Below are 12,199 nucleotides of genomic sequence, written 5' to 3'. Positions count from 1 at the left end.
AATATATATTTGTACTGTGCATGTTATCATTATTCAATCTGTAATGAGTTCATATACCAGAAACTTTATTGTACCCCTTTTAAAAAAAACTGCTCCATCGCTTTCTCTTTATCCCCGCTTTCCGGTTTCTTGACCTACTGATTTTCTTCATCCAATCAGCAGCGACATAACTGTCACATGACTGTCTTCCCACCGTCCCACGTGTAGCAGGAAGAGGTAGTTGTAAACACTGCTCTGTAATGTGGCTACATTTAGAAGTAAAGTGACATTTCCTTTCACAGTCACACATTCTGCTGCTCTTCTTCGAAAGTATTCAGCTAGAAGGTGAGATGAAAATATTGACTGTAAACTTGGCATTTAATGGCGTGTTAAACCGTAAAACGTTTTAATAAATACAGCGTCATTATAACTGTCACACTCCCATTATTAACCTTGAACAATTGCTGTTATGTTCGTAATTCTTAAAAAATATATAAAGTAACTTAAAGACTGCTGTAAGCTCACAGCTCTTAAAATACATGAAGAATTCCCTAAAGTTTGTATATATTTATCATTTGGTGAGAAAGGGCAGCGTTGTTAAGGTGCAGAGATAGCACAGCCTTGCTACACAGGGAGCCATGTTTTCCTGACTCCTCTATATGGCATGGTTTCAAGGTTTCAAGGTTTTATTGGTCATATGCACAGCATATACAACGTATATGTTGGCAATGAAAATCTTATGTCGCGTGCTCCTCCAACAACTCAACATACATGGTGCAGATAAGATAAATAAAATAGTGCAAAAAGAGAGAAGAATATTTACAATAACAACAATAAAGATATGAGGATGTGAAATATATACATATGCGGAATACATTGAAAGTATTTAAACACTTTACACTGTTGAATGAGGAGGTATGGACAGATGCATATATTATGTATAGCAGATGTATATGGCAGATATGTATAATATATAGATATGTGTATTATAAACAGATATGTATTGCAGATGTGTATATAATATATATATATATACAGGGTGCGATTTGTAGGGGGGGATGGTGAGGATTTCCCCCCCTCTGGTTTTCCTATCCCTACCTCTGCTAAATTATTTTTATCTCCGGTGGGGACAAGGATTTCCCCCCCTTGATAGCGATGAATGCAACTTAACTGCTAGCCTACTTAAACTCTTGAAATCTAACGATCTTCAGTGTCTTTACATCAGAGTAGGCTATTCAGCAGCCTTCTGGCAGACGGTGCATATTTCTGAACGTCATCGAACACAAAAACATTGTAACATTTTTGTGCGGGAACTTCGCAGGAAAAACAGCGCTGAACCAAACATGAAACGCGTTCAGAGCAGCATATCATCTTACTTTACAGGACCCATTTGCAGAATTGTGGATAGAAGAGGGCCGAAATGCTGCAGACAATGCCCCGATAGGAAAAACGAAAAAGCCACCACAAATTTGTCACCAGAGCCGACTGTTTACTTTGTCTAGTTTTCCAGACCTGTCCCTGAGTGTTGACAGCACGTTGTGCTATTTAGTGAATTATTTTGAGTGTTTGATTTAAGTTAATTGGAGGGTCTTTTCATGGAGAGCATTGATGCTGTTCTATGGTGCTTTCTGCCTGTTAGTGCGTACGCATGTTTTTGTGACGTTGAATAGAAATCCATGTATGGGTTATTAAAAGTTTTGCCATGTTGTGATGGGGACTAATCCACGGACCCGAAAAAAGGGCCTGTCTACTTTTTGCGTTTTTTTCTCCCTAGTTATGCAAGTTAAAAGTCCAATGTTCTTGTCTATGAATAAATTAAAAAAAACATCCCCCCCTCTGTTTTTTTGTCAAATCGCACCCTGTATATATATATATATATATATATATATGTATGTATGTGTGTACTATAAAAAGATGTGAGTAGCCATTCACACAGCTCAGGAGTTCAGCAGTCTTATAGCCTGTGGTATAAAACTGTCTCTGAGTCTGGTAGTCTTGGTCCGGATGCTGCGGTACCGTCTGCCAGACGGCAGCAGACAGAACAGATTGTTGCTGGGGTGATGGGTCCTTTAATATCCTACCGGCCTTCTTCCTACACCGCTGGGTGTAGAGGTCCTCCATGGATGACAGCTCCGTCCTGGTGATGTGCTGAGCAGTTTTCACTACCCTCTGTAGAGTCTTACGGTTGAGGGCGGTGCAACTGCCATACCAGGCGGTGATGCAGCCAGTCAGGATACTCTCGATGGTGCACCTGTAGAAGTTGCAGAGTATCCTGGAGTCCATGTTGAACTTCCGCAGCCTGCGGAGGAAGAAGAGCCGCTGTCGAGCCGTCTTGGATATGACCCTGGTGTGATGTGTCCATGTCAGGTCCTCACTGATGTTTACCCCGAGGAACCTGAAGCTGCTGACTCTCTCCACAGGAGTCCCGTCGATGGTGATGGGTGTGTGTGCCTCTCTCTGCCTCTTCCTGTAGTCCACAATCAGCTCCTTTGTTTTGTTGACGTTGAGATGGAGGTTGTTGTCCTGGCACCAAGATGTCAGGGCTCTGACCTCCTCTCTGTACGCCATCTCGTTGCCGTCTGTGATCAGGCCGATGACGGTCGTGTCGTCAGCAAACTTGATGATGGTGTTGGAGCTGTGTGTGGCCACGCAGTCGTGCGTGAACAGGGAGTAGAGGAGAGGGCTGAGCACACAACCCTGAGGGGCTCCGGTGTTGAGGGTCAAGGTGGAGGATGTGATGTTCCCCATCCGCACTGCCTGGGATCTGCCCGTTAGGAAGCTCATGATCCAGTCACAGAGGGCGCTGTTGAGCCCAAGGTCCCTGAGCTTAATGATGAGCTTGGAGGGCACAATGGTGTTGAATGCTGAACTGTAGTCAATGAACAGCATTCTCACATAAGTGTTCCTCTGGTCCAGGTGGGAGAGGGCAGTGTGGAGGGTGAGGGAGATGGCATCATCATCATCAGCTCTGCTTACTTGTCATGTAATGTTCCGTTTCATTGTAGATCATTAACCATGCTCAACTTACCAGTTATGAGAAACTAAACTACTGCCAGATAGCATTGTATTTTGCGTTTACAGTCACTGTCACATCTCACTCATGGCTGCACTATGGCATCCTAATGTCCTGATATTGCATCAACACTGTTTCTTTTGTATAGGGACAGGTAGGTAACATGGCAACAACAGCCACAACAATACAAGACACAAACCTAAACAATATAGGAACATAAAACAAGAAGCAACAAATAATCCAAGACTAAATGACATATCCCTCTTTAAAAACATTCTACATGAAAACACTCTGACCTCCCTCTGTAATGAAAGTGCTGCTAAACGCTGATGGTAAAATTGTAGAAATCAAACTACAGTCTCCACAAGTCTCTTTCTTTAACAGTTTTGGTTAGACCAACAGGATACAGAAAGGCAGAAGTGCCTTCAGATCAGATGTCTTCCTCCTCTTCACATTCTGTCCTCCTAAACACGGGGGTTCAGATGCCCCTCCTCGGTTTTGGGACCTACAAGTTGGTGTCTCCTGAAGATGTCTCCCGGGCGGTGGATGCAGCGCTGCTTGCTGGTTATCGTGCCTTTGACAGCGCAGCCGTCTACCTGAATGAAGCTGAACTGGGCCGAGCGCTTAAGCAGCTTCTGCCCAAACATGGCTTAACCAGAGAGGATGTGTTCATAACCAGGTGATGTTTATAGGCTCATATCCTTTCAAAAAGAGCACACTATGTCAGTAAATAAGTGACCTATGAAGTACTTTACTAGCATAAGCTGTTCTTCCTTCATTTTTCTCAACATGTCTCTAAAACAGCTGGAATATTATAATATTGATGCTGAATAAAATATGCATGCCTTCTCACAAATTGTTCTTTTCAGAGACAACTTGGAGGCTCTGAACCTCAGTGGAGGCACAGTTAAGAACAACCTATCTTTCTCCCTGCAGTAAGCTGGGCTCCAAGGATCATGGTGAGCGAGCCATGGAAGGAGCCCTCTGCAGCCTGTCTGATCTAGACATGGGTTACATTGATCTCTACCTGATCCACTGGCCGGGAACACTGGATCTAGAGATATCTGACCCACGCAACTCTGGTAAAGAATTCAGATTCATTCTGCTTAAGACGGTAGACAGCAAAACAGATTTCATTTTAGTTGAAGAAAACAGGATAGTCACCATAAATGACTCCGGCAAAAGATACTGTAAAGGTCGTCCAGAGTTAATTTATTTCAAAACTTATCTTATTCGACAATATTTACATGGGATGTTAAGGTACACCCTCACTAAAGTAGATGACATGAGTTTATGAGCAAGAGGAAGCTAATCATTTAGACAATTGAAACAATACACCTCTAATTAAGTATTTATTTTTGGATTAAATAACCTAACATGAAAGGAATTCAACATTTAAGAGAGAACTGCACTTTACAGATACCTGCATTACTAAAACATGTAATTATTATAATATACACCAAATGTCTATTGCAGTTGTAGCAATCTTTTATAAATGAATGCTCTCCTAATTAAGAGGTGAGATTCAATCACTTCACACTCCTCCAGTTTAGTTGTACTTGTGTTACCCTGATGATGAGATCCTGATTAATATTTGATTGCAGGTAACAGAGCTCAGAGTTGGGCTGCTCTGGAGGAGCTGCATGCCCAGGGGAAGCTGAAGGCCATCGGAGTGTCCAACTACACACCAGCACACATGAGGGAACTGATGCAGAGCTGCAAAATCCCTCCTGCTTTGCTGCAGGTAGGACACTGATAGGGAGGATGAGGATGAGGATGAGGATGAGGATGGATCACATGTATAATAGTTATTTAAGAGCTGATGCACACTGTGTCTTTTAAATTGTTTCTTCAGGTAGAGTTCCACCCAAAGTTCTGCCAGGCAGAGCTGAGGGAAGTGTGTGAGGAGTTTGGAGTGTGTTTCCAAGCATACTCCTCCTTAGGGAAAGGGGATCTGGTCACTGACCCTGTGGTTCTGGAGGTGGCAAAGAACTGTGAACGCACTCCTGCACAGGTAAACACACACACACATACAAACACATACAATCAATCAACATAATTTTTGTGCCAGCCAACCCTACTCTAGACAACATTTGGAAACCTTAGGTCTGTTGTTCCCCTGCAGGTCCTGTTGCGCTGGGCTGTGCAGCAGGGTGTCCCCGTGCTGCCGAAATCCTCAAATCCAGACAGAATAAAGGACAATGCAAGGCTTTTTGACTTCACACTGAGTGACACAGACATGGACAGACTGTCAGCTTTGGACTGTGGGCACAAGTACTGCCGGGACGCATCACAGGTGGTTTGATAGACCACACATGGGCTCATATTAAGCATCTTATCAAATGCATTATGCTGATGTATTAAGGATTAAGTAGATATGCATAATGACATCTTACATTTTTGACAGATTCTGCCAATAACCTGAGTTAAAATATCATCGCTGTTAACAAATATGTCAACATGCCCCCATGTTAAGACAAGTTGAGATTCAAAGTATTACTCCGGCTTGTGTTCTAGTTGTCCTATGAATTGTTAATGAACATATTTGCATTGAAATATGATTTCTGTCTCGTTTTGTACTACAAAGCTTTAGAGAATTACACAAGAGACTCATTTTAAAACCACTCTTAAAATTATTTATTCAAGACCGCATATACAAGAAGTTTCACAGCTGTAGAGAAAATTTACAAAAGTTATTAAAAAAAGGAAAAGGAATTTCCAAAAAAGGAGGGAATATTCAAATTCTATTTTCACCACACACACACATCTCCAGATTCAAGTAATACCAAGGATCGTTGCAAAACTCCAGGTGCCCAAGCAGGATTCGCCTCTGGGGAGTGTTCACTGCCACTAATGTTTAACAGTCAGAACCACAATGTGAATTCCATCAAACGGCATTTCATATCGACTTTCTCTTGAGCGTTATAGGTGACAGTGACCTAGAAGTTAAGGCGGTAATCGGGTAAACAGACATGGCTGATTATGCACAGGTACACCACAGTTAAAGCATATTCAAGGCATTCATGTTGACAATGTTATTGTCTTTAAATTCATATCTGACCCTAAGCTCTGAACACCGTGTACAAACTCTCTATCAGCTGATTTACTGTCATTCTTGTGTCCAAGTACAGGACAACTAGGAGTGGAAACACTATTTGTTGTGATAACACAACTATTTAAACACCCTTTCCTCATTTCCTTGTTAATCTGTTTATGGAATGGGATATCAAATGTTAGTCCCTTTTTAAAGTAGCTAAAATGTAACAGCCTAGTCTAACTGTATTCATTGAGTAGGGAGCTTTACTAAAACATATAGATAACTTGATTAAATCTCTAAAAACAATGGCCCCTTCAGATTGTCCAATAATCTGATTAAAAAAAGTTTCCCATTTAACCAAGTTTAGGAAAAGCTTTTTGTTTAAAAGACGATACAAATGCAGCCCCCTCAGCCTGCAACACTTCACAACTCAACCCTACAAGTCAAGAGGAAGAGAGTAAGACACAAGAAGAACAAACCTATTACCATTTTCAATAATCACATTGATAAACAAGTCACAAATAGCCAAATTATATATTTACCAAGCCATGTAGAAGTCCTGATCTTAGTTTATATATAAGCCAGAATTGAATGCATAAAAAGCAAATCTAGATCAGCACTCTTAGACTTAAGGCTTCATAAATTAAGATCCCATTGTATTCACATCCTAATGCAGATAAAGAGTGAACAACCTGCATCTAAACTCAAGGAAACTGATTTTCCTGAACAAATGGTTTTGAGAAGCCAAGTTTAAATCCTTTCCACCAGTGTTTTAAATGTGACTTTACTCTAAATCCACCTCCTTTACGCACTTGGTGCTGATTTAAAATGAGGCCAAAGGCTTGTGTGTCGCTCCTTGTATAGCAGTTAATATATCCCCTCCCAAATATTTAAATATGCACATATATTTATCACAACAGCCATGGATTGTACACTGCCTATTGCTAGGTTGGCCAACCTTATTAAATAGCATGGTAACCTTGTAAAATAAGAGCTCGATAAATACAATTCTGGCTTAAGCACATAGCTCATAACCCCAAAGCACCCCTGCAATTTGATAAAATATGAACAAAATATTTACACATTAAAGTTACAAGGTTTTTTTTTTTGCTCATCAAAGGCTTTGAAAAGATAAATTCATATTGGTTTGTGCTTTTAAATGTTATAGTAATGTCCTTTTCTTCAGATATATTCTAACCCTGAAGTCTTACAAAAGATAGTATTTTCTGCGCAGTCAGAGATTGTCCTTGTACAAGATTGTTCTTCTTTTGATAAATTTGAGATATAAAGCAGTTAAAGATAGTCAAGTACGTACAGTTGTTTAAATTGTACTACCTTACAGGTAGTAGAACAGGAGGTTAGATAAAGGCCTGAGCTGAATACTTTAAAAAATCCTTCCCATTTTTATCCTCCATCCTCTGTTACCTGCAGGTCATTTTGGCACTCATTTACAGTGGTCTCCATGAACTAGCATTCGGAGCAAAACAAGCATTAGTAACACGTTTCCTCAAGAAGATGAGGAAGGACATTCTAACAGCATTCAATGTGGCCTTGGGTGTTTGATTCCAGTGCATTTATACCTTTCCATCCACAGTATATTGCATAGTGTTGATGGGAGAGACAACTGAAGTGGTTAGCACCTTTTTAAACTAAGTAGTCACCACTCAAATCCCCTTAATGCTGGTCTTTCTTTGTGTTTTCAAGAGCTCATCTCTCCTCTCTTGGTCTTTTTATAGATTATATGGGGTTCAGATAGCCACCATTCCATCCTCATGCCTGACTGACTCTTACCATTTCACAGTGCGATGCCCAGCTATAAACTTTACATCACAACCAACATAAATACAAAAAGGTTTACCTAAATGTAGTTACCAATAATGTATAAAAATGACACGACTAGGATGAGACACTTAGCCACGCCTTTTTGTGTTTTGGGATCTTTTTGTTCAAACCAACCTTTCTTCCATCAGAGCAGGTCTTTTTGTTCTCATCACAATTGTTCTCTTGGCTTCCCCATTGCTTTCTTCTCATTCCTTAAACCTCAAGTCCCTCTTAATTTCCTCTCTTGGTGCCTATTCGTTGCGGTGAGTTTGGTTCTCATGGTGGTTGTTCTCTCCCTCCGTCTCCTGGTGACTGAAGAGGTAGCTCCACCAGGTTTTTGAGTGTTGCATCTGTTTGGCCGGCCCGGGACTCCTCACCTTTTTCATTTCCTGCGCAAAATGGAGACAATGTTAAAGACACATTGTGTATTTTTCTGCATCTAGGGGGGATCTCAATCAAAAAATAACAAAGGATGCCCTGAAGTAAAGTGGGATCATGGCTGTTTTTGCAGATAATAACAATAAATAAAGCAGATTCTCGTTAAAGGCATTGTTCTCCTCTTGTAACCTTCACGGCTTTTGTGAATGTTTACTGAGCTTGTTTTTCCATAACTCAAGATCCAGATGTTTGGTGAAATCTTTTAAGTGGATATGATATACAGTTAAATACAACCAAGATCTAAAATGTAGATCACGAAAATGTGGCTTTGAATTGGACAGAGTCAATTTATGACACGTTATGTATTAAAACCTCAACGCTGACCCATGTTCTAAGAGGATACGACACCATTACTGGTGGCCGAATAAAACAGACCGCTACCTTGATAAAACACCACATTTCCTCTAGGTTTGAAAATTGTTGGAACATTTGTCAACAAAACGAATAACATGGATTTAGTCGGTCTAGTTATTTATTTGAAATGTTAAATTTGTACATTTTTAGCCTTTATTCCCCAAATGTTAAAGTTCAGCCGAAGATGGACTTCCATCCTCTGAGCCCTCGTTCTCACCCCTTTGTCCAGCATGCTGTCGAACTCATCGCTCATCCTCCGGAGCTGCCGGCCGTATTTCTTGGCTGCCCAAAGAGCAGGGGGAGCTGACTTGGACCGTCCCCTGAATGGAGCTCCCTCTGTGGGTGTGCAGACCTCATCTTCTCCCCGAGCCTGGAGCTCTTCATCTCGGGAGACAGTGTAAGCGTGGGACTCTGAGTTCAGCCTGATTCGCCCGGTCCCTGTAAAGAACCAAAGGTGAGAGGCAGGAAGAGTCCCCAAGTACTGTACATAACTTTAAAACCTATGTGAGAAATGGCTGATTTAATTATTGCGTAATGAGGCCTACAGAACAAAGCTAACGAATGGCAGGACACAATAGTTCAATGAATTAAGGTAATGTTGGACATCAAATGTTTTTGTGCAAAAATAGGAACTATATTCAGCAGCTGTTGCAGAAAACACAAGTTGGAATACTTTGGGATCTTAAATAAGTATCGTTGAGCATGGTACTGCACATACTGCTAACTGGAGCCAAATAGAACACACTTTTCTCAAACGTTTAGTCCCACCTGGAGCAGTTTGCGGTAAAAGTTGCTCAAACATACTTTACAGGTTTAGACAAAGTATAACCGTGCTTGGTTTTTCTCAGTTCTTAAAGCACTATTTATTTAATCCGTATTTCTCACACAGTTTATGGGTTTTCCTACCTGCCAATCTGAGCTCAGGAAGGGTGAGGGAGTGTCGTTGCGGAAGCTGCTGCTCCTGGACAGGGGATGGTTGGTTATTTTGTCCTTCCTCAACCTCTTCTGATGAATCTGACTCACTGTCAGAAATAGTGAAGTGTGCAGCCATCGTCACATCTGAAGTAGTATTTTCCCAAAAAATTGGAAAGAGAGAAACGGTAAAAAAACCTGAATTACTTTACTACATATCGCAGACCATGAAATACCCATAAGTAAATGTACATGCTGTGCATAGGTAATACATTTCATTGTTATTAAACCACAGCTGGCTGATATCAGTGTTGCCCTGCATTTGACCTGTTTGAGATAACTACAAATAGAAACGTCCATACTTATGTGTAAGAGCCATCTTATTTAAAGCAATATGTATTCCTTTGCAGTATCTATTATAAAGAAAAGCAATGTGCCAAAAAGTGTCCGTATAGCAAATGGGCTTTGATTTGTACTGTTAACCAGCACATAAACTAATTATTCGAGGATCTTAAAATGGCATCATCCATTGTATGACTGATGCCGCCTCTATCTAACACACCCAGATGCATATCTGTGAGGCTTTCCTGGCATAAGACAGTCCAAAGGTATTCCCAGTGAGATAACCGACCCATTTTGAAAACACGGAAACCATATTTGATATCATAAACGACTCGCTGTTAAACTGTTATTAAGAGAAGCCAGGACGCATCGCTCTTCCGTCAGCACACTGACTCGCTTGTTTTGTTGTTGTTGACTGAAGAGGACAAAAGAAACTTCCTACAGGGTGGAAGCCGCTCAGGAGCTAAATGAGTTCGTTAAAAAGGGGTACAAATATGTTTCCTTACCCGAAATCATTTTAACCGGAGCCCGACAGTGCGAGTGTGTCCTTAGCTGGCCTCATGCGGCCGCAGGTGTTGTTTTTGTTATCGGCGCCTTGTCTTTTTAATGTACAATACACTTTAGCTCCTCGCTTACCCAATCGCCGAGCGTCAGTGCACCGCCGCTGCGCGATGACGTCACTGTTGCGAGCTAGGAACTGGGCCGGGGCTTTGTTTGTCTCACCGGGTGCCGTAATGCTCAGATTAGAGGCGCATTGGCATTTGTACTTGTATCCGTCTTTTTCTATTTTAATCATTGTTGAATTCAGATGTTATACTACTAAAAAAGGAATACTACAGTTTTATAAATTCCATTTCAAGTCATTACCTATCTTTCCTATGCAGTAGAATAGCCCCCTTTAAGAGGCATTTAGTTATTTATTGTATCAATGGAATATCATTATTAATTTGTTGATGTGTAAGTGCCTTTTAATGTTGTAGTTGATTCTTGTGGAAGCAGCCTTTTAATGTTTAGCTGATTGAGGTCGAGATTATACTTACTAGGCCTATATAGCCTACAGTTGGGTGGTTATGTTGCAGTTATGTAATGTGGTAACTCAGACCCAAAAGGCTGCAAAACACTGGTATAATGCATAAGATTGGATCATATTACAATTACAGATCATCTGTTTTGAATGAAAAATCTTAAAAGCCAAGGTTACTACTGTATTTAGCTGTCAAAGGAATCTAGAGAATAACAATTTATAAAATGTGAGTTTTGTAGAAGTAAAAGAAAGCATTAAATGAATACTGAAGTAAATTACAGGTAATTCTAAATTGCACTTAATCACTGTACCCAGGCTTTTTTATATTACATCTTCTTCCTAAACAAATCAAATACTTATAGTCGGTGTTAGCTTTGAAGGTGAGTATCATTCACCATTTTTACTATCCTCTCTGGAAAAGAGAAATCAACAAAAAACAGATCTAAACACTTAACTTAAAAATAGACCGGCAAGAAATGTGAAAATACCTGAATAGGCTTGGTCCATGTTGGGTTGCCTGCTGATATAAAACAAGATTCATTCTTCCTAGAGACTTTCCCCTTCCTTTCTCTCCTAAAGGAATTCACACACTGCAGGGTAAAGGTTAATTAATGTGACAGACATAGAGGGCAGACCCGTGTTACTCAGCAGTTATATGAGGTTTGCTTTTGTCAGATGTTGAGGCTGATAAGGAGAGGGTTGGACAGGCAAGCAGGTGTAAACACACAGATTGTCTCTTACTGAACGTGAAGGGGGGGGAGGGGGGGGGATATATCAGGTTGTTGGCATGCCTTGTATGGGCTGCAGATGGCGATGCAGGCCCATAAACTATTTTTTACTGGTGTTTGCTGAGCTGTGATCCTCTTTGGTCTCACTACTTCATCATCTTTCACAGGTTGTGTGGTTTCCTGTGAAAAAAGAGAACGATCCCATGTCTTAGTTTCATGATTTTGTAATAATGTGTTTTGCAACATGTGGATTTTACTTGATGTCAGGGTTGGGGTTTTCCATTAACATTGCAATATGAAATCTCCATCAACGGGTAAAATACAGTGGTTCCTATTTCCTGAAAAAGTGCAGACGTGATGATTTTAACTCAGTCTTGCTTTTTAGAAAACAGGTCTTTTATTGATGATACAAAGTCATTACAGTACTGTATATAGGGGTTTGTGTCTGTGCATCCTCCACTGATTGCATCTTTACTTTGCTCTCTTGCACTTTCCTCACATCAATGCGGGAGAGTCGACCATGTAATTATCTACCATTTATATCTAGAGCT

The 12,199-nt window shown here is 40.7% G+C and overlaps 2 protein-coding genes across 4 annotated transcripts; one reads left to right on the top strand and one right to left on the bottom strand.

The window, feature by feature from the left end:
* The first annotated feature begins 184 nt into the window (after positions 1-184).
* Positions 185-5,548, top strand: LOC134875659 (uncharacterized oxidoreductase YtbE-like). Of its 2 annotated transcripts, none has more exons than XM_063900251.1 (6): positions 185-324; positions 3,377-3,671; positions 3,929-4,074; positions 4,597-4,736; positions 4,848-5,006; positions 5,118-5,548. In XM_063900251.1, the coding sequence occupies exons 2-6, from the start codon at positions 3,427-3,429 to the stop codon at positions 5,295-5,297; spliced, it is 870 nt and encodes a 289-aa protein (XP_063756321.1). In that variant the 5' UTR covers positions 185-324; positions 3,377-3,426; the 3' UTR covers positions 5,298-5,548. The 2 variants fall into 2 exon arrangements, with proteins under 2 accessions (XP_063756321.1, XP_063756322.1); XM_063900252.1 differs by having other exon boundaries at positions 186-324; positions 3,387-3,671.
* A 57-nt stretch (positions 5,549-5,605) lies between these two features.
* badb (BCL2 associated agonist of cell death b) lies at positions 5,606-11,568 on the bottom strand. Of its 2 annotated transcripts, none has more exons than XM_063900257.1 (4): positions 11,409-11,568; positions 9,549-9,701; positions 8,860-9,080; positions 5,606-8,239 (listed from the first exon to the last, which is right to left on the bottom strand). In XM_063900257.1, the coding sequence occupies exons 1-4, from the start codon at positions 11,425-11,427 to the stop codon at positions 8,102-8,104; spliced, it is 531 nt and encodes a 176-aa protein (XP_063756327.1). In that variant the 5' UTR covers positions 11,428-11,568; the 3' UTR covers positions 5,606-8,101. The 2 variants fall into 2 exon arrangements, with proteins under 2 accessions (XP_063756327.1, XP_063756328.1); XM_063900258.1 differs by lacking the exon at positions 11,409-11,568 and adding an exon at positions 10,403-10,591.
* Between the last annotated feature and the right edge of the window lie 631 nt (positions 11,569-12,199).

This window comes from Eleginops maclovinus, chromosome 14 (assembly GCF_036324505.1).
Source record: "Eleginops maclovinus isolate JMC-PN-2008 ecotype Puerto Natales chromosome 14, JC_Emac_rtc_rv5, whole genome shotgun sequence".
Classification (NCBI taxonomy): Eukaryota; Metazoa; Chordata; class Actinopteri; order Perciformes; family Eleginopidae; genus Eleginops; species Eleginops maclovinus.
This window is presented reverse-complemented; position numbering and strand designations above follow the sequence as displayed.